At 45.4% G+C, this 24,960-nt stretch overlaps 1 protein-coding gene across 4 annotated transcripts in view; it reads right to left on the bottom strand.

The window, feature by feature from the left end:
• The window catches only part of FANK1 (fibronectin type III and ankyrin repeat domains 1), a 111,919-nt gene that overhangs the window by 26,621 nt on the left and 60,338 nt on the right, over positions 1-24,960 (bottom strand). For 3 of the 4 annotated variants that reach the window (XM_088842426.1, XM_055424411.2, XM_088842427.1), the window contains exons 2-3: positions 6,657-6,834; positions 2,088-2,212 (exon numbers count right to left, since the gene is read on the bottom strand). In XM_088842426.1, the coding sequence (XP_088698552.1) occupies positions 2,088-2,212; positions 6,657-6,834 (303 nt within the window). The remainder of the gene's footprint in view (positions 1-2,087; positions 2,213-6,656; positions 6,835-24,960) is intronic. The other variant, XM_055424412.2, reaches the window with a different exon arrangement.

Raw genomic sequence — 24,960 nt, 5'->3', positions numbered from 1 at the left:
TAAGGCTCTTCTACAATTAGACATGGCTAACCCATCACCCTCGCCCTTCAGCACACAGTAGGTGGAAGCCAGGAGAGACGAATGACTGTGTAAAATAAAAGGCAATGGAGCGTTGCTTAGAGGTGGGGAGACCCAGAGACACGGCTCTGTGCTGGGGGAGGACCCGGGTGCCCGGCAGGCCAGGGGCAACCCCACGAGGACCCACCTGCAGCAGAGCTCTGCCCCTGGAGTGGACTCGACAGGCCCCGGAGTGAAGGGGTGGAGCCACCAGAGGGCGGCAGGGAGCTGAACGCTGGCCTGGGGGAGCCGCCTGCCCCTAAGCTGGCCTCCGGGGTCTCTCTTCACCCGGTGGGCTCCCTTCGTCCATGTTCCTCCTCTCTGCTCTCCTCCCTTCTTTGTGCCTTCCCCCAGCGCACAAAGAACCAACACAAGTCTGCCTTTCCTTTCCCCTAAAACACTCCAGGAGCTCAACAGCGTCCATAGAAAAGCAAGTGCGTTCATCCTCTCCAGCTTAAAGCCAAGCCGTGAAGAATCTTTGGAATTGACCATTTCACATCAAAAGCCTTCTCTGAAACTGTATTTCTTCACAATCAGCTGAGCACCATTTAGGGGCTGTACACGATGTCACCCCCTGAAAAGCCACGCTCAGCTTTAATTAAATTCCCATCTTGCTAAACCGAGATCCAAACCCCTAATGGCCCCCATGCAATGGAAGCTGTTGAGAACCAACTCAAAATCGAATGATCATTGCTGCACAGGAAAAATTCCGTGAGTAAAGACCTTACAGACACAACTGAAACTCACGGAAAGCATATACACCTGTATTCAAGCCAAATGCTATAATGAATGAAACTTGAAAATAATGTTTAACTCACAAGGGGTGGATTCCCTTTATGCAACCGAGAAAAGGTTTGTCCGTGTTTTCAGTGGGTGGGCCGGGAGGAACACTTCTGACTGTTTCAGTCTTCACAGCATTCTAGTTCAAAGATGGAACTGTGTAACACACACACACACCTTCAAAATGCTTTTAAATACTGATCACGGGACCGCCCTGGTGGCTCTGCAGTGAAGAATCAGCCTGCCAGTGCAGGGAAAGTGAAAGTCGCTCAGTCGTGTCCGACTCTCTGCGACCCCACGGACTATGCAGCCTGTGGACTTCTCCAGGCCAGAATACTGGAGTGGGCAGCCTTTCCCTTCTCCAGGGGATCTTCCCAACCCAGGGATCACACCCAGGTCCCCCACACTGCAGGCGGATTCTTTACACCAGCTGAGCCACCAGGGAAGCCCAGCCAGGGGGCACAGGTTCGATCCCGGGTCTCAGGGCAACGAGGCCCGTGAACCACAACTACTGAGCCGGTGCTCTAGAACCCGGGAGCCGCAACTGCAGGAGCCTGTGCGCTCTAGAACCAGTGCTCTGCAGCAAGAGAAGCCACCACAGTGAGAAGCCCGCTACGGCAATGAAGAGTCAACCCCACTCAGTGCAGCCAGAGAAAGCCCATGCAAATCAATGAGGACCCAGCACAGCCAAAAATAAGTAAACCTTTAAAAGAGAAAGTAAGATCACAGAAAATATTTGCACTCCTAAGTTGGCCCTGGGCAAAGATGCGGCCTCTCGCCCCTCCCCCCCACATGTCCCCCACCATGTGTCCTGACGCACGGCATCCCCAGGAACCAGGTTTATGCGTCAAGTCATGACGATGCACTGACGTTGTCTCAAAGGGACAAGATGCCAAGCGTACCTCTCCTCTGAGGTCACCCAGTCGGGCAGCCTGCTTCTCGGCCTGGGAACCCTTGGGGCGGCCCGCACGCCCCCCGGCCCATTTCCTAAGAAAGGTGACTCCATCCTTTTTTTTTCCTGAATGTGCGCTCCCAGGGTAGTGCCAGCTGACACAAAAACAGGTCTCACATTTGTTCACGTGACTTCCCTTGCGGGGATGGCCAGGCCCGGCCAGCGAACAATGTTATCACGGCGTTCAAAAACGCAGCAGTTTCTGCGTCCGGTCGGGCCGAGCAGAAAGCAGAGCATCTTCCCCTTCACGCTGGCCGGTCACCATTAGACAGATGAGCTCTGAGTTCTGAATACTCACGGGTCGTGGATACCGAGACCACCGGGCTGTACGCATGCTCTCCGGAGGGGCTGGTGACCTTCAGCCGAAATCGGTACAGGGTCCGTGGTTCCAGGCCTTCCACCACGTGCTTGGTCGCGTAGCCCCTAGACAGGAGGGAGACCCGCGATGAAGACAGCCGGTCGTGGAGGCTACGTCCTCTAGAGCTACCAGAAGGGCGGTACGGAGCTCACGTGGATGGCCGGCCGTCTCTCACCTGGGGCTGAACTCCTGGGCACAAAGGACAAACCAGGCGTCTGCCCCTGCCCCCAGGTGGCCTCCAGCCTGGTCTCCCTCCCGCAGGGCAGACACACAGCTGGCGCGTGACTGTACAGTAAGTCCCCTACACGAGGACCTTCAAGCTGTGACCTTGCAAAGACGGGAACGCGCGTTCACGTGTCCCATCACGCCCCTTGTCAGTTCACGTGCCTGGCGTACATTGTCACGTGCACGCACCCTCTACCAGAGGCTGTGCTTTTGTGTACTCTTGTTTGCTTAGTTATGTGTCATTTACGTGACAAGTGTGACAAACCTGTCACGGTACCATGGAGCCGGTTCTGTTGGTTGAGTACCAAGGCTAACTTTGCTGGACTCACAAAGTGGACTCACCGACTTGCTCTTGGAATGGACCTCACTCGTATGTAAGGGACTGACTGTACTGCGGACAAATGATCATGTTGACCCATGATATCTGTCCTCAGGTGGCCAAGTTTCACAACTGGAAGCTGAGCTCGGCAGTCCGAGAGCACACACAAGCTTCCTGGGTGGGGGTTTTGAGCAGGCAGACGAGGCTGTCCGCAGCGGCAGCGGCCTCACTGCAGGCAAAATGCCCCTGCAGGGAGAGGGAGTGAGGAAGAAGAGGATGTGAAGAAGGAGGGGATGTGAGGAGCAGCCGCTGGGGAGACGGCCAGTGCAGGAAGGGTGCTCTCTTCACGCCCCGCGGTCCGTCTCAGCTGGGAAACGTTTGCGGGAAGCGGGTGCTGAACGCTTGGAGGACAGAAAGCTGGTCCGAGGCTGCGACAGAAACCCGCAGGCCTCCGGAGGCCAGGGTGGGGATCAGAGCACTTGGAGCTGCAAAACGAGCCCAGGGAAAGGCAGGCAGGCCGTGCTGCCGGCTCAGGACTCGGAGAAGGTGCCAGGAGGCAGGGCCAGGGGCCTGTGTCTGACTCGCCACACTTTCTAGGACGCCAGGTCTCCAAAAGCCCACGGACTGGCATGTCATCCCGGTGCCCCCAACCTCAAGTTGTCCACGGATGCCCCCTGCTATCCTCCTTCTCTCACATCCTGCGCCTGGTCCAGCAAAAGTTTTCAAAATGGTCTTTAAAAACCCTGAATTCAGCACCCTGTCGTCTCCCACCTAAATTATTACAGACGCTCCCCAGTTAGTTCTCCCTGCTGTGGCCGCCTCGGCTCCACCCTCGGCAGCCAGAGTGACCCTCCCGGGGCGAGACCACCACACCCTCCACGGTTTATCGGGGCCCGGCGGCTTCTCACATGGCAGAGGGGCAGCCCCCGGGACCCCAGGGGTCTCCTCTCTGGCCCAGCCCCTGTCTCCCCTCTCACTCACTCCACTGCTCAGCGTTTCTGGGACTCCAGGCATTTTCACCAGCTGTGTCTTTTGCCCAGGATGGTCTTACAGACACTCACAGATACCCCTCCCTGCTCCTTCACGCAGTGTCACCCGCTCTGGGACGCCTCCTTCACGGCCACGCCGAGCCCCCGGCTTCTCCTCCTTGGTGCTCACCACCATCAGACACACCGTGTGTTCACTTCTGTTCCTTCCTAACCATCCATCTTCCTCAGCACAAGGGAGGAATTAGGGTCTGCTCGTCCAGTGCGGTAAGCCCAGCAACCAGAACAATGTCTGGCATGTAGTAGGTGCTGATTGAACGAATGAATGAAGCGCACGGCAGGGGAAACGACTACTGGAGGAATTTAGAGGGCAGATAATAGGAGGGCAAAGGGAACGTATCAGTCAAGACAGAAGCCGACTCGGGTGGAGGGAAGGATGGAGTGGCGTGCTGGGGAAGGCTGGTCTGAACAGGGAAAAGAGCTGAACGCACGTGCAAGAAAAGTCAAGGTGTCATCCAAGGACGTGAAGCAGATTCCACTGGAAGGTTCGTGCTCAAAAATAAGAGACAGGAAGAAAGGCAGGTGGTGGGCAAACTGAAGAGCATCAAATGTTAGTCTGCGGGAGCCTGACCGTCATCCTGCAAGCAACGGAAACGCATCGCAGACAACGTGGCAAAAGGAAGGTTAAAATAGAAAATGTGGGATTTGGACAATTACACAGCCACTAAAAGGGGTGTGGACAGTTACATCAGCCACTGTGGACAGCTGTAGGACCTGGGGACTCAGCAGCGACAACTCAGAAAACAGACCCTCCTTGCAACCTAGCAAGGGACGTGCCGGAGGCGAATGAGAAAGCACAGAAAGGACGTGAGGAGGGAGAACTCGCAAAAGCGGGATCACGGGCTGCGAGAAGGAGCGCCCGCGCCGAGGATGACAGCATCGACCCTGGTGGGGCAGGAGAGCAGAAAGTGACGGGTCGAAACAAAGTTCTTAAATCCACGAGACCAAGGTCAGGTGGTCTAGATCACCGCTTTTTAAAGAAAGGCATTTCCTAGTTTTAACGATACACCTAGGGGGAAAGGGATGGAACCGAGAAAAGAGGACAAGATTAACATGGTCTCACTCTGCCACCTAGTGTCAAGGTTTGTGCTAATCCTCTGAGACAGCATGAGGGTCTCACAATGGTGGCTCAGGGTTGGGGGCTCTGAAGGCCTCGGGACAGGTCCTCAAACACCAGGCAACCAACCAGGTGAGCTTCCAGGCCAGGCAGCACTCAGATCTCTGAGAAACCCAGGCTGGAGGCCAGTGGACATGACTGATCGCCCAGCACAGGAGAAATGGAGGCGGGAAGTAGAGGAGCCCCTAGGAGAGCGCCCCCTGACGTCTCCAAGCGCGGCTCATGGTACCGAGACAGGAGGAGAGAAATTGGATCTTTTTCTCTATAGGGACACTTATATCATCATTCATGCTTTGGGGTGGATTTGTTTTTTTCAGGTAAGTGCATGCATTTTTTTTTTTCTAGGTACAAAGAATCATTCATCAAATCGCAAGGATACCGTGGTTTGGGTATGCACCCTCACCATAATGCCACCTTGAGCAAAGTCCAGCCAAGCGCTGCAACTGTTCCGCATCATGACTTCATCATCACCAGGATGATGACTCTGCCCTACAGTTTTCCCTGATGTCCCCACTGGGGAAAGTGTAAGAGGTTCGCGGGATCACTCTGTACGATTTCTCACAGCCAGATGTGAAGCTGCAATTATGTCAAAATTAAAAGTTACATATAAAACCAAACTGGTTCCTCATTGTTGGTCTTCTTCTTGAAACACAAAGTCATTTTACAAGCAGTAGAGCTGCCAAAGGAAGAAATAAGGATTGAAGTAAAAGCTAAGGGTCGGGGAGGAGGGAACAAATGACTTCTTGATACAAGTATTTTGAGGGCCTCCTGTGTGCTGACGCTGTCTGGGAGCTGGGGAGAGAGTCTGAAGCAAAGCAGGAATCTTACCTGCCTCTCGTGGAGTTCAGATGCTGGGGTGGGGGAGACAGAAAATGAAGAGACCAACAGCAAAGTGACTCCAGCAGAGCCAGATGTCATGAGAAAATGAAATCCGGTCACAGCAGAGAGGTGAGCGGGCTGGAAGGACGGCTACCTCGGGGAGCCTTTTGAGGAGGGGCCAGTATTTGCTATGACACATGCGTGGTGTGGCGGAACCAGCTGTGTTAAAAACAGAAGGAGCACTTCGCCAGTGGCGGAGTGGATGAGAGTTCACCTGCCAAAGCAGGGGACTCAGGTTCGATCCCTGGTCCCAGAAGATTCCACATGCGGCTGAGCAAGTAAGCCTGTGTGCCGCAAGCACTGAGCCTGCACGCCTAGCGCCTGTGCTCTGCCACTAGAAGAGCCGTCTAAATGAGAAAAAGTCATCTCATCTCCAGCGCGCTGCAAAGAGTAGCCCCTCCACTCGCCGCAACGAGTGAAAGTTTGTGCAAAGCCGTGAAGAGCCACTGCAGCCACAAAAAATAGATAAAAACAGAAGGAAAGACTTTCAAGGGGACGGTGAAAAGCCAGGCCCTGATGGAGGCGAGAGGGAGGTGGCAGGTGGGTTGGAAGAGTCAGCGAGGGACCAGTGATGCAACGTGAGTGTCAGGGAGTTGTCACACCTGTGCCCAGGGCAGCCTGATGGGAACCTCACGCGATTTCATCCAACTCTCCTCTGATTCTGTCTCCACGTTTCCAAGTTGAAATATCCACCATTAGAACATTTCAGAAGCCCACAGAGCTCTCAGAGGTCTAGGAGGTTTAATGTCAGAGACCGCTCACCCTTCTTTTCCGAAATTCATCCTTCACAGAAAGAATGGATGCAAATGATGCTGACTCATCCTTTTAATTTCAAAAACCGAGTCTTCTTGGAGACAACAGAAACCAATCCAGCTAATCGAGAAACCAAAGCAAAATATTAAGCAATTCAACATTGCACCTACGTATAAATGATACCGTAAGTGTGCAATTTGGGGTCCTCTTCTTCGACAGAAAACCTGAACCATTGCTCCTGGGGCCCCTGCCGCTTTGCTTTCTTCTCCAGATCCCAGTATAATTCAATGCTGTGATGAGTCACTTTGCCCACAACAGGCGGATGAGGCTTTGAGGATGATGCAGTTTCTAGAAAGGAAAAACGATACAGTATTTCAGGGCTCTTCTCCCATAAGGACACGAGAGACTGGCTGAGAGCATTAAAGCTGCGCAAAGATCAGTTGTGTTTTCCTCTACATCAGGCATACACGTAGGTGTGTCTCCCTATGGTTTGAAGAAACTCGGAAAAGCGTTAAGTGATAGAAACTTCAGCTGATGCAGTGAGCTACCATGTTCATCAACAAGGAGACTGCATCTTACCCATGGAGCTCACACTTCGTCCGTGGACCTTTCCAAAAGGTTGGTTAACTTATGGAACAAATTAGGATGTTCTCTGAGCTGACGAAACACAGTTTGCAACTGTCATCCTTCAGTGAACTGGCTGGGAAGCAACGTCAGTAGGCAAATGAAATCACTGGTCCAAATACTCATAAACCGGATGACAAAGGGTTGATATTGATTCTAGATAAACAGCTCTTACAAACCAACCCAGGGAAAAACCGAAAGGGCAATAAGAACACCCAAGCAAAAGATGAGCAGGAGACAAACAGTAAACACAACCAACAGCTTCCAAAAAGACATTCATACTGCCTAGTCGCCACAGAAATGGGAAACAATGTCAGACACTTAAAAAGACTTTCATAATATTAGAGGTGACCATGAGGGGAAATGACACTTATACATTAGTTGGGGGGGTGGGTAGTGTGTAGTATAAATTCTAGCCTTTTTCAAAAGCAATAAGGCAGCATCTATTAAAATTAGAAATACGTACACCCTCCTCTGCAACCATGCCAGTCTTGGTAGACTCTCCTGCAGAAATCTGACCACATCAGGACATATGTAGAGTATGAGGACATTAACTGCAACAGCTTTTAGCCAATTACAGCAACAAAAGGAGATGACCCATTAGTAACAGAATAGTCAAATAAATGATGGTACATCCATAGCACGGAATATTACATGGCCTTTAAAAATAATTTTTTTCTGGACTTTCTAGATGCCTTGAAAGTATTTCCAGAAGGTATTGTGGATGCAGAAGTCAAGAGGTAGAGAAAAAGAGGATATTTCCTTTCTGGAAAAGATGACAAGAGGCGCAGCTCACAGCAGCAAGCTGCTCCATCCCAGTTGTTCTGTTTCATGTTAGTTTCGTCTCCCCTGCTGGATTCATAGGTCCTTAGGGCTGGGCCCTTGACTCACACTTCCTTTAAAACCTTTCCCTGTCCCTCAGAGTCTTTCAGGCCTCAAAAAATACCATTGTTATCAAGAGAAAACTCTAACTCGAAAAGATACATGTACCCCAATGTTCACAGCCACATTATTTACAATAGCCAAGACATGGAAGGAATCTAAGTGTTCATCAACAGGGGAATGGAGAAAGAAGACATGGTACATGTACACAATGGAACATTCAGTTCAGTTCAGTTCAGTTCAGTCGCTCAGTCATGTCCGACTCTCCGCGACCCCATGAATCACAGCACGCCAGGCCTCCCTGTCCATCACCAACTCCTGGAGTTCACTCAAACTCATGTCCACAGAGTCAGTGATGCCATCCAGCCATCTCATTCTCTGTCGTCCCCTTCTTCTCCCGCCCCCAACCTTTCCCAGCATCAGAGTCTTTTCCAGTGAGTCAACTCGTCACATGAGGTGGCCAAAGTATTGCAATTTCAGCTTTAGCATCAGTACTTCCAATGAACAACCAGGATCAATCTCCCTTAGAATGGACTGGTTGGATCTCCTTGCGGTACAAGGGACTCTCAAGAGTCTTCTCCAACACCACAGTTCAAAAGCATCAATTCTTCGGTGATCAGCTTTCTTCACAGTCCAACTCTCACATCCATACATGACCACGGGAAAAACCATAGCCTTGACTAGACGGACCTTCGTTGGCAAAGTAATGTCTCTGCTTTTTAATATATTATCAAGGTTGGTCATAACTTTCCTTCCAAGGAGTAAGCGTCTTTTAATTTCCTGGCTGCAATCAGCATCTACAGTGATTTTGGAGCCCAAAAAAATAAAGTCTGACACTGTTTCCACTGTTTCCCCATCTATTTCCCATGAAGTGATGGGACCAGATGCCATGATCTTTGTTTTCTGAATGTTGAGCTTCAAGCCAACCTTTTCACTCTCCTCTTTCACTTTCATCAAGAGGCTTTTGAGTTCCTCTTCACTTTCTGTCATAAGGGTAGTGTCATCTGCATATCTGAGGTTATTGATATTTCTCCCGGCAATCTTGATTCCAGCTTGTGCTTCTTCCAGCCCAGCGTTCCTCATGATGTACTCTGCATATAAGTTAAATAAGCAAGGTGACAATATACAGTCTTGATGCACTCCTTTTCCTAGCAGGGCAAAGGCTAATAGAGTTTTGTCAAGAGAACGCACTGGTCATAGCAAACACCCTCTTCCAACAACACAAGAGAAGACTCTACACATGGACATCACCAGATGGTCAACACTGAAATCAGACTGATTATATTCTTTGCAGCCAAAGATGGAGAAGCTGTATACAGTTAGCAAAAACAAGACCAGGAGCTGACTGTGGCTCAGATCATGAACTCCTTATTGCCAAATTCAGACTGAAATTGAAGAAAGTAGGGAAAACCACTAGACCATTCAGGTATGACCTAAATCAAATCCCTTATGATTATACAGTGGAAGTGAGAAATAGATTTAAGGGACTAGATCTGATTGATAGAATGCCTGATGAACTCTGGAAGGAGGTTAGTGACATTGTACAGGAGACAGGGACCAAGACCATCCCCATGGAAAAGAAATGCAAAAAAGCAAAATGGCTGTCTGAGGAGGCCTTACAAATAGCTGTGAAAAGAAGAGAAGCGAAAACCAAAGGAGAAAAGGAAAGATATAAGCATCTGAATGCAGAGTTCCAAAGAATAGCAAGGAGAGATAAGAAAGCCTTCCTCAGTGATCAATGCAAATAGAGGAAAACAACAGAATAGGAAAAACAAGAGATCTCTTCAAGAAAATTAGAGATTCCAAGGGAACATTTCATGCAAAGATGGGCTCGATAAAGGACAGAAATGGTAGGGACCTAACAGAAGCAGAAGATATTAAGAAGAGGTGGCAAGAATACACAGAAGAACTGTACAAAAAAGATCTTCACGACCAAGATAGTCACGATAACGTGATCACTGACCTAGAGCCAGACATCTTGGAATGTGAAGTCAAGTGGGCCTTAGAAAGCATCACTACGAACAAAGCTAGTGGTGGTGATGGAATTCCAGTTGAGCTATTTCAAATCCTGAAAGATGATGCTGTGAAAGTGCTGCACTCAATATGCCAGCAAATTTGGAAAACTCAGCAGTGGCCACAGGACTGGAAAAGGTCAGTCTTCATTCCAATCCCAAAGAAAGGCAATGCCAAAGAATGCTCAAACTACCGCACAATTGCACTCATCTCACACGCTAGTAAAGTCATGCTCAAAATTCTCCAAGCCAGGCTTTAGCAATATGTGAACCGTGAACTCCCAGATGTTCAAGCAGGTTTTAGAAAAGGCAGAGGCACCAGAGATCAAATTGCCAACATCTGCTGGATCATGGAGAAAGCAAGAGAGTTCCAGAAAAACATCTATTTCTGCTTCATTGACTATGCCAAAGCCTTTGACTGTGTGGATCACAATAAACTGTGGAACATTCTGAAAGAGATGGGAATCCCAGACCACCTGACCTGCCTCTTGAGAAACCTGTATGCAGGTCAGGAAGCAACAGTCAGAACTGTACATGGAACAACCGACTGGTTCCAAATGGAATATTACCAAGTCATAAAAAAGAATGACACAGTGCCATTTATAGCAAAGTGGAGGGACCTAGACATTATCATATTAAGCAAAGTAAATCAGACAAAGACAGATATCATATCATATATCACTTCCAAGTGTAATCTAATATATGATACAAGTAAACTTGTTTACAATACAGAAATAGACCCACAGACACAGAAAACAAACCTATAGTTACCCAAGGTGATAGGAAGGGAGAGAAGAGATGAATTGGGACTTTGGGAATTAACACAAACACACTACTATATACATACTCTCACAATTATACAATGGAAATGACAAATAGATTCAAGGGACTAGATCTGATAGACAGAGTGCCTGAAGAACTGTAGATGGTGGTTCGCAACACTGTACAGGAGGTGGTTATCAAAACCATCCCCAAGAAAAAGAAATGCAAAAAAGCAAAACGGTTGTCTGAGGAGGCCTTACAAATAGCTGAGAAAAGAAGAGAAGCAAAAGGCAAAGGAGAAAAGGAAAGATATATCTATCTGAATTCAGAGTTTCAAAGAAGAGCAAGGAGAGGTAAGAAAGCCTTCTTAAATGTGTGTGTGAGTCATTCAGTCGTGTCTGATACTTTGTGACCCCATGGACTATAGCCCGCCAGGATCCTATGTCCGTGGGATTCTCCACACAAGAATACTTGTCATTTCCTTCTCCAAGGGATCTTCCCAACCCAGGGATTGAACCCAGGTCTCCTGCACTGCAGGCAGATTCTTTACCATCTGGGCTATAGGGAAGTCCCTTCTGAAGTGAACAATGCAAAGAAACAGAGGAAAACAATAGGATGGAAAAGACTAGAGATCTCTTCAAGAAAATTAGAGATACCAAGGGAACACTTCATGCACAGATGGGCACAATAAAGGACAGAAACAGTATGGACCTAACAGAAGCAGAAGATATTAAGAAGAATAAACAGAACAGTTATACAACAAAGATCTTCACGACCCAGACAACCATGATGGTGTGATCACTCACCTAGAGCCAGACATCCTGGACTGTGAAGTCAAGTGGGCCTTAGGAAGCGTCACTATGAACAAAGCTAGTAGAGGTGATAGAATTCCAGCTGAGCTATTTCAAATACTAAAAGATGATGCTGTTAAAGCACTGCACTCAATATGCCAGCAAATTTGGAAAACTCAGCAGTGGCTGGAAAAAAACAGGACTGGAAAAGCTCAGCTTTCATTCCAATCCCAAAGACGGGCAATGCAAAAGAATGTAAAAACTACCACACAATTACACTCATCTCACATGCTTCCCCGATGGCTCAGACAGTAAAGTGTCTGCCTGCAATGCAGGAGACCTGGGTTCAATCCCTGGGTTAGGAAGATCCCCTGGAGAAGGAAATGGCAACCCACTCTAGTACTCTTGCCTGGAAAATTCCATGGACTGAGGAGCCTGGTAGGCTACAGTCCATGGAGTTGCAGAGTTGGACACGACTGAGTGACTTCACTTCACTTCACATGCTAAGTAATGCTCAAAATCCTTCAAGCTAGGCTTCAATAGCATGTGAACTGAGAAATTCCAGATATACAAGCTGGATTTAGAACAGGCAGAGGAACCAGAGATCAAATTGCCAACATCCATTGGATCATAGAAAAAGCAAGAGAATTTCAGAAAAACATCTACTACTGCTTCATTGACTATGCTAAAGACTTTGACTGTGTAGATCACAACAAACTGTGGAAAATTCTTCAAGAGATGGGAGTACCAGACCACCTTACCTGCCTCCTGAGAAACCTGTATGCAGGTCAAGAAACAACAGTTAGAAATGGACATAGAACAACAGACTGGTTCCAAATCGGAAAAGGAATACGTCAAGACTATATATTGTCACCCTGCTTATTTAACTTATATGCAGAGAACATCATGAGAAACGCTGGGCTGGATGAATCACAAGCTGGAATCAAGATTGCCAGAAGAAATATCAATAACCTCAGATATGCAGATGACACCACCATTATGGCAGAAAGCAAAGAGGAACTCAAAAGCCTCTTGATGAAGGTGAAAGAGAAGAGAGTGAAAAAGCTGGCCTAAAACTAACATTCCAAAAATTAAGATCATGGCATCAGGTTCCATCACTTCATGGCAAATAGATGGGAAAACAACAGAAACAGTGACAGAATTTTATTTTCTTGGGCTCCAAAATCATCGTGGATGGTGACTGCACCATGAAACTAAAAGACATTTGCCCCTGGGAAAAAAAGCAATGACAAACCTAGACAGCATATTAAAAAGCAGAGACATTAATTTGCCAACAAAGGTCTGTACAGTCAAAGCTATGATTTTTCCAGTAGTCATGTACGGATGTGAGAGTTAGACAATAAAAAATACTGAGCACCAAAGAATTGATGCTTTCAAACTGTGGTGTTAGAGAAGACTCTTGAGAGTTCCTTGGACAGCAAAGAGATCAAACCAGTCAATCCTAAAGGAAATCAATCCTGAATATTCATTGGAAGGACTGATGCTGATGCTGAAGCTCCAATAATTTGGCCACCTGATGTAAAAAGCCAACTCACTGGAAAAGACCCTGATGCTGGGAAAGATTGAAGGCAGGAGGAGAGGGAGGCAACAGAGGATGAGATGGTGGGAAGGCATCACAGACTCAATGGACATGAGTTTGGGCAAGTTCTGGGAGACAGTGAAGGACAGGGAAACCTGGCATGCTGCAGTCCATGGGGTCTCAAAGACTTGGACATGACTAAACGACTGAACAGCAAATGTATTACTGAATCACTTTACTGGACACTTGCAACTAAGGCAACATTAGAAATTAACTACACTCTAATTTTTTTAATGTCATTGATTCCCCAATATCTATTATCCATAAAGAGAGGATCTTTTGCTTCCCCCTTCAGCCAATATCTCAGGTAGCTGACCCACCACCCCGGGACCCTGGGGCCTCCTGCAGTGTAGCCCCATACCAACCCCCTTCTTCCAGCAAGACAAGGCTGCCCTGATCCTGCTTTGCCAGGAGGATAGACAGCCAATTTCGTTTACATTTAGATCCCAGAGATATAGCAGGCAGTCTGCAAGCTCATTCTTTAAAATTTTACCTTCCTAGTATTTATTGAATGCATTGCTTGATGGAATTAGAGAAAGCTGGGTTTGAACACCTGCTCTGAATCAGAGATGAAAACAGTGCTTGGTGACAAATAATATATATGAAGTATCTAAATAAACTATGGGATATTTCAGACCAATGGTATCCTAAGTTGTGTCCAACTCTTGTGACCCCACGGACTGTAGCCTGCCAGGCTCCTCTGTCCATGGGATTCTCCATGCAAGAATACTGGAGCGGGTTGCCATTTCCTTCTCCGGGGGAATCTTCCTGACCCAGGGATCGAACCCGGGTCTCCTGCATCACAGGAAGACTCTACCCACTGAGCTACAAGGGAAGCCCACACAGCAGCTAAAAGGAAGTAGTTTTACATGCAACTCAAATCTCAAATGAGTGTGTAAAAACACAGGTTCAAAGGATATACTGCATTGTATGTGTATATCTTTTTAAAACGTGCAACATACTATATATAAACTATATAACTATAAATATAGTTTATAAATGTAGAGATACAGTAAAAGTTAGAAAACACTGAAGAATATACACCGCCAGGAGAGAGTGCTCTTAAAAAGAGTCAGGGAAAGGATGAGGTGTGCTGGGGCAGGGAGGGTGACTCACCACTGTGTTTGTAAGGCGTCATGTCATTAAGAATTTAAGGCATATGTGGCAACACATTAACCTTTGAAACCTAGGTGGCCGATTGGGGCATATTATGATTTTCAATAATTTTGGTGTATTTTAAATATCTATTTTTAAGAAATAACTATAAAAATAAATGACATACATTATTTTTGTGGAGCTATTGGTTTTCTTAGCAAAACAGTTTTTCAGTGTTTTATATACTAATGAACACACGTGGGGAGAGGAACTAATGATCACATACCACATGTCGGACACAGGTCTTTCAACATGAGTCATTTATTTCAATTTCTGCAACTCTGACTGAGGAACAGCATGGTGACTCCCATTGTGACACTATTAACTGAACAACTCTTTTGTCAGAGCCTCCTAAAACTACTCAAAGCCTCCTTAAACCTTTCGGAGACCAGGATGGGCAGACTGTTATGAATTACCCTCACAATAAGTAGAAGCTGAGTAAAATTTCAGTTCCAGAGACATCCACCTTAAGAAACTGGGATTAACATACATATGCTACCCTATATAAAATAGATAACCAATAAGGGCCTACTGTATGCCACAGGATGCTCAGCTCCATATTCTGTAATAACTGTTCAGTTCAGTCGCTCAGTCGTGTCCAACTCTTTGCAACCCCATGAATCACACTCTGTAGAATATATACACATGTGTGTGTGTGTGTGTGTAACAATCATGGTGCTTTATACCTGAAATGAACCAACATTGTAAATCAACTGATTTCAATTTTTTAAAAAAGACAAAAAAACTAATGATCCCACTGGAAATCAAGAAAGGTAAGAAATTCCTGGGACTTCTCTGGTGGTCCAGTGGTTAAGAATCTGCCTTCCCAAGCAGGGGGTGGATGTTCTACCCCTGGTCAGGGAACTAAGATCCCACACGCCGTGGGGCAACTCAGCCCTCGCAGAACAGCTAGAGAAGCCTGCATGCTGCAGCAAAGACTGAGTGCAGACAAAATTAAAAAAAAAATTTTTTTAATTAAAAAAAAAGGTAAGAAAATCTAAATGAATACCCAGTTTCAAAAGGGACAAATCTAATGGTTCACAAATTTATATGAGAAACCAAAAGATAACATCCCCAGTTTTGCATGTGTTTCTCATGCCTTGTTCTTTACCACTGACACGGGGCAAATAACCAGAGACCTCTATCCATTAACTTGGCATGGCCATGGATGCTCCACTGCCTGCGACCCAGCAATGTGCCCACTGTGAGCTACAGGGACAAGACGGAGTCAGAACCCTCCCTGTTCATCATCACCCCCTCCAGCCCTGGTACCCTGGAAAAGGTGTGGTGTGTAGCTGCTGCTGCTAAGTTGCTTCAGTCGTGTCTGACTCTGTGCGACCCCATAGATGGCAGCCCACCAGGCTTCCCCGTCCCTGGGATTCTCCAGGCAAGAACACTGGAGTGGGTTGCCATTTCCTTCTCCAATGTGTGAAAGTGAAAAGTGAAAGTGCAGTTGCTCAGTCGTATCCGACCCTTAGCGACCCCCCGGACTGCAGCCGACCAGGCTCCTCCATCCATGCGATTCTCCAGGCAAGAACACTGGAGTGGGTTGCCATTTCCTTCTCCAATGCATGAAAGTGAAAAGTGAAAGTGAAGTCGCTCAGTCGTGTCTGACTCTTCACGACCCCATGGACTGCAGCCTACCAGGCTCCTCCATCCCTGGGATTTTCCATGCAAGAGTACTGGAGTGGGGTGCCATTGCCATCTCCAGTGGTGTGTAGAAGGTTGATTTATTGCTACTTTTTAAAGAAGTGATTCAAGTTTCTCAACTCCACCACCTCTCCCAGGTTCAGCACTCATGAATGAAGACTGAGTGAAGGCACAACATTATAGCAGCCCACCTGACCGACCCCAAGACAAGACTTGACTCGCCCAGAACCCCAAAGGTTAGTGCGCTAACCCGCAGTGATGTCTTCCATCTTCTTTACTTTGAAGCACAACTTAACAAGATCCAAATCTCCAGCCACACCAGCTGCTTTTGGCAGAAAACTATTAATGCCCGACAGGACCCAGATGGGCTTCCCAGATGGCTCAGTGGTAAAGAATCTGCCAGCCAATGCAGGAAACTCAGGTTTGATCCCTGGTCAGGGACACGACTGAGAGACTAAATGACAACAATAAAAAAAATCTCAGATGCAGAGGGGGTAACTTGCCCAAGGTCACGAAGTGCTAACTGGCAGAATCATGATGAAAACACAGGCCACCTGGCTTTTCAAATTTGTATTAAAATTGTCTCTTAGGAACAGAGGGGCTTCCTTGATAGTTCACTTGGTAAAGAATCTGCCTGCAACGCAGGAGACCCCGGTTCGATTTCTGGGTTGGGAAGATCCACTGGAGAAGGGATAAGCTACCCACTCCAGTATTCTTGGGCTTCCCTTGTGGCTCAGCTGGCAAAGAATCTGCCTGCAATGTGGGAGACCTGGGTTTGGTCCCTGGGCTGGGAAGATCCCCTGGAGAAGGGAAAGGCTACCCACTCCAGTATTCTGGACTGGAGAATTCCATGGACTATTTAGTCTATGCGGTCGCAAAGAGTCAGACAAGACTGAGTGACTTTCATTTTTTAACTTTAGGAACGGAGATGTGATATGCAGACCCTGGGGTAAAAAAATGTACTGTTGGCTAGATCTCCAGGTTTCCTCCAGCCACTCATTTTAAATCAGCGTTAAATTGGGAACTCATTTGAACTGAACTCCAAGGACACTTTTAAATGAGCAAGAGGAAATAACAAGAAAAAGGGAGATAATGAACCAGGTCATGATTTGAATGAGTGAAGGCTGGGGGTGTGACAGCGGAGAAGGAAGGGAGAGGGCTCCCTGCCAGCCCTGGGTCAGGAAGGCTGCTCATTGGCAGGACCTTGGTCCATCATGAGGGGGATTAGATGGTCTAGGAGGAACACAGGCAGAGAGGTTTGGTGATGTTCACCTTGACCCTGCAAAGTGGGTAGGAGACCAGCCAGGTGCCTCTTTATGTTTAGCATGGAACACAGAGGAAAGGCCCTCAAATGTGGGTAAAATAATCAGTGAGACAACTTATAAATATCTGAGAAGGTTTTTTGGTACCAGAGCAAGGAATAGGCACCCTGTCGGGAAAGTATGCTAAACTGAGTTTACTCCCAATACATGAACAAATTCCTTTATTCTTAAATTTTGTCATCCTCAGGATTCACAGTGAAGCTGGAATTGCAAGGGGAAGTAAGTACATCTAGGTCAACAGCCCTGACTCGCTGTACCCTGAGATGAACCTACCAGCTGTCATAAGTAATAATATATCTTTCCCAAACTGACTGCAATCAACATTTTGGAAAACTCAGAAGCCCACCTTTTAAATATTTATTTATTTAGCCAAGATGTTTATGTCCACATTTGCATTTCTATTTATCTAAGTAGAAACACTATTTGGGGAATTGTTTTCATAATTTTATAAAATACACATACAATACACATGCAAACACACAGGCACAGACACAATTCAGATGCTTTTCACACAGGAGTTCAGGACTCCATGTTCTTCATTATAAGCATCAGATCTGTTAAAAGGTGCTTTTGTTTATTGAAGTCTGAAAACCAGTATCCAAATGTAGCCAATCACATAATCCTACGTCACAAACTTGGGCTTAAAGTTTAGCTTTTGCCAACCAAGGTCCGTCTAGTCAAGGCTATGGTTTTTCCCATGGTCATGTATGGATGTGAGAGTTGGACTGTGAAGAAAGCTGATCGCCGAAGAATTGATGCTTTTGAACTGTGGTGCTGGAGAAGACTCTTGAGAGTCCCTTGGACTGCAAGGAGATCCAACCAGTCCATTCTAAAGGAGATCAGTCCTGGGTGTTCATTGGAAGGACTGATGCTGAGGCTGAAACTCCAATACTTTGGCCACCTCATGCGACGAGTTGACTCACTGGAAAAGACTCTGATGCTGGGAAGGGTTGGGGGCTGGAGGAGAAGGGGACGACTGAGAATGAGATGGCTGGATGGCATCACCGACTCGATGGACATGAGTTTGAGTGAACTCCGGGAGTTGGTGATGGACAGGGAGGCCTTTCGTGTTGTAGTTCATGGGGTCGCTAAGAGTAGGACGCGACTGGGCGACTGAACTGAACTGAACTGAAAGATTACTAACAAAACGGAAACAAAAAAGAAAGCTTTCAGTTTTGCATCTTTCCTTTAAAACAACTGGTAATTTCTTTCCATCATGGCAAACTTCTTACCTTAAAAGTTTTCCAACAGAAAACAGACTGGTGGTTGCAAGAGGCCAGGTGGGGTGGGAGGAACGAAAAATGGATTAAGGGGGTCAAAAGTTACAAACTTCCATCTACAAAATAATTAAGTCACGGGGAGGTAACATATAGCACGGTGACTATAGTTAATATTGCATATTTGAAAGCTGGAGAGCCAACAAGTCCATCCTAAAGGAAATCAGGCCTGAATATTCATTGGAAGGACTGATGCTGAAGTTGAAACTCCAATACTTTGGCCACCTGATGTGAAGAGCTGACTCATTTGAAAAGACCCTGATGCTGGGAAAGATTGAGGGTGGGAGGAGAAGGGGACAACAGAGGATGAGATGGTTGGATGGCATCACCAACTCAATGGACATGAGTTTGAGTAAACTCCGGGAGCTGGTGATGGACAGGGAGGCCTGGCGTGCTGCAGTTCATGGGGTCGCAAAGAATCGGACACGACTGAGCGACTGAACTGAACTGAAGAGTAGAGGTGGAGCTAGTGGTCAAGAACCCACCTGGCAATGCAGAAGACACAGTAGACCTGGGTTTGATCCCTGGGTTGGGAAGATTCCCTGGAGGAGGAAAGAGCAACCCACTCCAGTATTCTTGCCTGGAGAATCCCATGGACAGAGGAGCCTGGCGTGCTATGTTTACAGGGTCTGACCACAAAATGTCAGACAGGACTGAGCAACTAACACTTTCACTTTCAAGAGTAGATCTTAAAAATCACAAGAAAAAAAGGGGGGGAAATGCTTATAACTCTATATAATGATTCACTAGACTTAACCTGGTGATCATTTTGCTATGTATACAAATGTCAGATCATTATGTCATACACCTAACATTACATAACATAACATTAGATGTCAATTATACTTTAACAATATAAAAATACAGATATATACCCAAAAAAATTTCCCCAAAAAAAGAGAAAGGAAAAACAGCAAAAAACTATAAGGCTAATCTCAAAAGGATGATTATGTAAGAATTTATGTATGTTGTGTACTATAAAAGCTTTTTGTAAGAAACTTCTTATGCAAACCTGACAAATAAAACAATTTTATGCCCCTCTTGCCATTTGTCAAGTAACAAATAACATGAAATAGAGAGGGCTTCATACACTGTCACTATTCAGTCCCTATGGTTACAAAGATGGAATAAAATGTGGCTCTCCAGTATACACCAGAAATCCATTTTAAAAATCTATCATTTACAAATATACATTTAAATACAGAAAAATACAAAGTTTAAATAAACCACTGTATGATATCAGGCCTTGACATTCTCAAAAGTTTAAACACATGGGTTGTAATAATATAACAGAAATGTGCCAGCCCCCACAGGAGGAGTCTCAAAAGGTGAGTGAATAAAAACATTACTCAGGATCTTAATGATAAGCGACTGGCCATATTTTAAAGCTCTGTGGAGAGAATGTGTGATCATGGTCTGTATTGGAATTAGCAATTGTCATCAGCACTGTGAAAAGCAGGGACCGAAAAAGAGAGAAAGCAACTCTGAGTACGCTCATTACAGACATGGAACACCACAGAAACAGGGTGGTAGTTTCTCTGTCCTTCCAGAGACACCTGCAAATTCACTGAGGTCAAATTTCATTGACAAGGGACATCTGTAGCCTGGCCTCTGGTGGCAGGTGGCCCACAACGAAGGTGACAGCAGGCAGAGGGGTTGCTATTAAAGAACAGTGGTAGCTGCCACCTCGGAGCAATTCATCATGGCTTGACCATACAGCAAGCATAAATCAGGAACATATTCCAAATCAGTAAGGCACAGAGATCATAATCATTCTTATGGCTCGGACTGTGAAAGTGTCAAAAAGCACGTTTGCTGTGAATACACAGGAAGGAAGGGATTTTTCAGTCAAACATCACGATCCCAAATACTGATGACAGCTCCTGCGTTCAGTGGGGAGGGGGGTGGGAGGGGTCAGGATGGGGGACACATGTACACCAGGGCTGATTCATGTCAATGTATGGCAGAAGCCACCACAATATTGTAAAGTAATTAGCCTCCAATTAAAATAAATAAAATTTTTAAGTGAAATATGATAGTTTCAGTGGGTTTAACACCAAACCATTGTATATGACTTTCATACAATGAATCCTATCAAATCCTCACAGACAAAAGAACCAAGGACAGAGGCAGATAATTTTTTTGCAAATGATAACCAGCAGTAAACACAATTAAGAAAGTGCTCGGGCTTCCCTGGGGGCTCAGTGGTAAAGAATCTGCCTTCCAGTACAGGAGACATAGGTTCGATCCCTGGTCCAGGAAGATTCCACGTGCTGTGAGGCAAGTAGGTGCATGTGCCACAACTATTGTGCCCACGTGCCAGGATTACTGAAGCCCGCGCACCCTGGAGCCCGTGATCCAGAGGAAGAGAAGCCCCTGCAATGAGAAGCCTGAGCCCCACAACCACCGTAGCTCCCACTCTCCAGCTAGAGAAAGCCCACACACAGCAATGAAGACCCAGTGCAGCCAAAAATAAATAAAACTAAAAACAAAATGCTTGCAGCTTCTGCTTAACTTTAAAAGGCGGGGGGGGAATAACCGTGAGATGCAATTTTATTGATAAAATTGGATGACAAACACATAACGATAATACTTTATGCTGTTTGAAATTGTGATAAAATTGGCTTACTTGTGGATAGCACCATACAATCTTTTACTAAAGCAATTCAGCCATATTCAAAACAACGATCATAAAAATATCCCACCTGGTGACCCCACTCCTAGAAACATGTCCAAAGAAAATAATTAAAAGCAAAAAAATAATAATAAATTTAAAAGTGAAAAAAAGGTTTTATTATGTGCACTTTCACTTTCTATTATTAAAACATTTCAAACACATAAAAGAATTGAAAGAATAGTATAGTGAACCACTTGTACATGACACCCAGCTTCATTATCAGCATGATTATGGTCAATCTTATTTAATCTAGGTTTCCACCTATTAATACCTCCATCCCTCCCCCTAAGATCTGGATTATTTAATAGTTAACTTTTTTACTGAAGTATACTTAATTTACAACGCTGCATCGGTTTCAGGTACACAGCAAAGTGATACAGTTATTATATATACCCCAGATGGCACTAGTGGTAAAGAATCCACCTGCCAATGCAGGAGACATAAGAGACGTGGGCTCAATCCCCAGATCAGGAATATCCCCTGGAGGAGGGCATGACAACCCACTTCACTATTCTTACCTAGAGATTCCCATGAATAGAGAAGCTTGGCAGGCTAGGGTCCATAGGGTCAAAAAGAATCAGACATGACTGAAGCAACTGAGCATGCATGCAAATATACATATATACACATGTTTATCCATGCATTCTTCTCCAGATTCTTCTCCACTATAGATTATAAGATCCTGAATATAGTTCCCCAGACAATACAGTAGGACCTTGCTGTTTATCTATTTTTATATAAAGTAGTGTGTATCAGTTACTTCCAAATTAAATAAGAAATAAATGTCAAATTTCACTACAGTCCCAAAGAAAGGCAATGCCAAAGAATGTTCAAACTACTGCACAATTGCACTCATTTCATATGCTAGCAAGGTAATGCTCAAAATCCTTTAAGCTAGGCTTCCACAATATGTGAACCAAGAACTTCCAGATGTACAAGCTGGATTTAGAAAAGGCAGAGGAACCAGAGATCAAATTGCCAACATCTGCTGGATCATGGAAAAAGCAAGAGAGTTCCAGAAAAACATCTACTTCTGCTTCATTGACTATGCTAAAGACTTTGACTGTGTGGCTCACAACAAACTGTGGAAAATTCTTCAAGAAATGGGAATACCAAACTACCTACATGCCTCCTGCAAAACCTGTATGTAGGTCAAGAAGCAACAGTTAGAAATGGACATGGAACAATGGACTGGTTCCAAATTGGGAGAGGAGTACATCAAGGCTGTATACTGTCACCCTGCTTATTTAATTTCTATGCAGAGGACATCATGAGAAAAAATGCCAAACTGGATGAATCACAAGCTGGAATCAAGATTGCCGGGAGAAATATCAATAATCTCAGATATGCAGATGACACCACCCTAATGGCAGAAAGTGAAGAGGAACTAAAGAGCCTGATGAAGGTGAAAGAGGAGAATGAAAAAGCTGGCTTAAAACTCAACATTCAAAAAACTAAGGTAATGGCATCCGGTCTCATCACTTTACGGCAAATAGATGGGGAAACAATGGAAACAGTGACAGACTATTTTGGGGGCTCCAAAATCACTGCACACTGTGACTGCAGCCATGAAATTAAAAGACGCTTGCTCCTTGGAAGAAAAGTTATAACAAACGTAAGCAGCATATTAAAAAGCAGAGACATTACTTTGCCAACAAAGGTCTGTATAGTCAAAACTATGGCTTTTCCGGTAGTCATGTACAGATATGAGAGTCATGGAAAGAAGGCTGAGTGCTGAAGAACTGATGCTTTCCAACTGTGGTGCTGGAAAAGACTCTTGAGAGTCCCTTAGACAGTAAGGAAATCAAACCAGTCAATCCTAAAGGCAACCAACCCTGAATATTCACTTGAAGGACTGATGCTGAAGCTCACGCTTCAGTACTTTGACCACCTGATGCAAACAGCCAACTCATTAGAAAAGACCCTGATGCTGGAAAGGATTGCAGGCAGGAGGAGAAGGGGACAACAGAGGACAAGATGGTTGGATGGCATCACTGACTCAATGGACATGAGTTTGAGCAAACTCTGGGAGTTGGTGAAAGACAGGGAAGCCTGGTGTGCTGCAGCCCATGGGGTCACAAAGAGTCGTACAGGACTGAGCGACTTAATTTATCCCTCCTTCCTTTTCCATTTGGTGGCTGTAAGTGTGTTTTATAAATAAGCTCACTTGTATCACTTTTTAGATTACACATTGAAGTCATATCATACAGTATTTGTCATCCTCTTTCTGACTTAGTATGATAATCTCCAGGTCCATCCACGTCGCTGCAAATGGCATTATTTCATTCTTTGTCCTGGCTGAGTAACATTCCATTGTGCGTATGTACCACATCTTCCTTATCCATTCCTCTGTTGATGGACATTTAGGTTGCTTTCATGCCTTAGCTATTGTGAATATTTGTTTAATCGCTAAATTTTAATGAGCCTTCACTTTGGATCAGGCTGTTCTAAGCAACTTACCTATATTTTATCATTTAATCTTCATAGCAACCTTAGGAGCTCCTTGAATGTCCCCATTTGAGAGATGTACCATAGACACACAATGGTCATATAACTTTCCAAGGAAGGCACACAGTATTCAACAGAATAAGAATTTGAACCCAGGAAATGTGACTCCAGAACCAGGCCCTCAAACCCTCTATATGCAATCTACTACCTGCCCATGTTTAAATACAGAGATGCATAAATTACATAAAAACCAAGAGAATCACTTTAGCATCACTGGTAACAAAAACTGAACACAAATGTCCAAGAGTGGAGAATTTGTTGCACACACTGTAGTACCTCATTTAAGTGCAAGAGTATCCAGCCACTGAAAAGACACCTGGAAAAATATGTACTAATGTAAGTGTGTTTGATATGCTGCGGGAGGAATGCAAATCTGCATAGACTCTGACTACAATCACAAAATCTACAGATTCACAGGGACAGAAGAACTGGAAAAGAATTTAGAAAAATGAAAGGCAATTAGAGCGGTAGAATTATGACTGATTTGGGGGGTATATTTTAATGTCGCAATAGCACTGAATAAGAAAAATGGAATAGCACACTTTCACTTATCTTTATGAAAACAAACTTCAGCTAAGATAAAACTACTAGTCTTAATTCTTCCTCCCTGAGCTTGTTTGTCTATAACAGAAACAATTCTGTAAAAATGAACCAAGAATAAGTCAGTGTGGGTGCTTCATAGCGTGAGACAGAGCAGTTACTCTCTGGTTCAATTTATTGACCATTTTGGTGTCAAGTATATGCAGCAGATATTCCACATGACATTTATTCCCAAGGAATAAGTTTACATCTGTTCACTCAGCACATGGGTGGGACACCGACCCTGTGTCCCAAGGACAGAAGTACCATCAGGGCAGGGGTTGGGGGTGGCACTAAGGGACCAGCAGGACGTTGGGATGGGACAGTGGTGAAGGAACAGTATTTATAGCGCATCTGCTTAGCTCATATTTTTTAATGAAATACAGTTGATTTACAATGTTGGGTAGTTTCTGGTGTACAAAGCGATTCCGTGTCATATATATAATTTTCTTTTTTCACATTCTTTTCCATTATAGTTTATTACAAGTTTTCGAATAATCGTTGCCTGTGTTGACGCTGGGAAAGATTGAAGGCAAGAGGAGAAGGGGACGGCAGAGGATGGGATGGTTAGATAGCATCACCGTCTCCATGAACATAAATCTGAGCTAACTCCAGGAGATAGTGGAGGACAGAGG

Source organism: Moschus berezovskii, chromosome 12 (assembly GCF_049115385.1).
Source record: "Moschus berezovskii isolate FMDL1 chromosome 12, NW_MosBer_1.0, whole genome shotgun sequence".
NCBI lineage: Eukaryota > Metazoa > Chordata > Mammalia > Artiodactyla > Moschidae > Moschus > Moschus berezovskii.
This window is presented reverse-complemented; position numbering and strand designations above follow the sequence as displayed.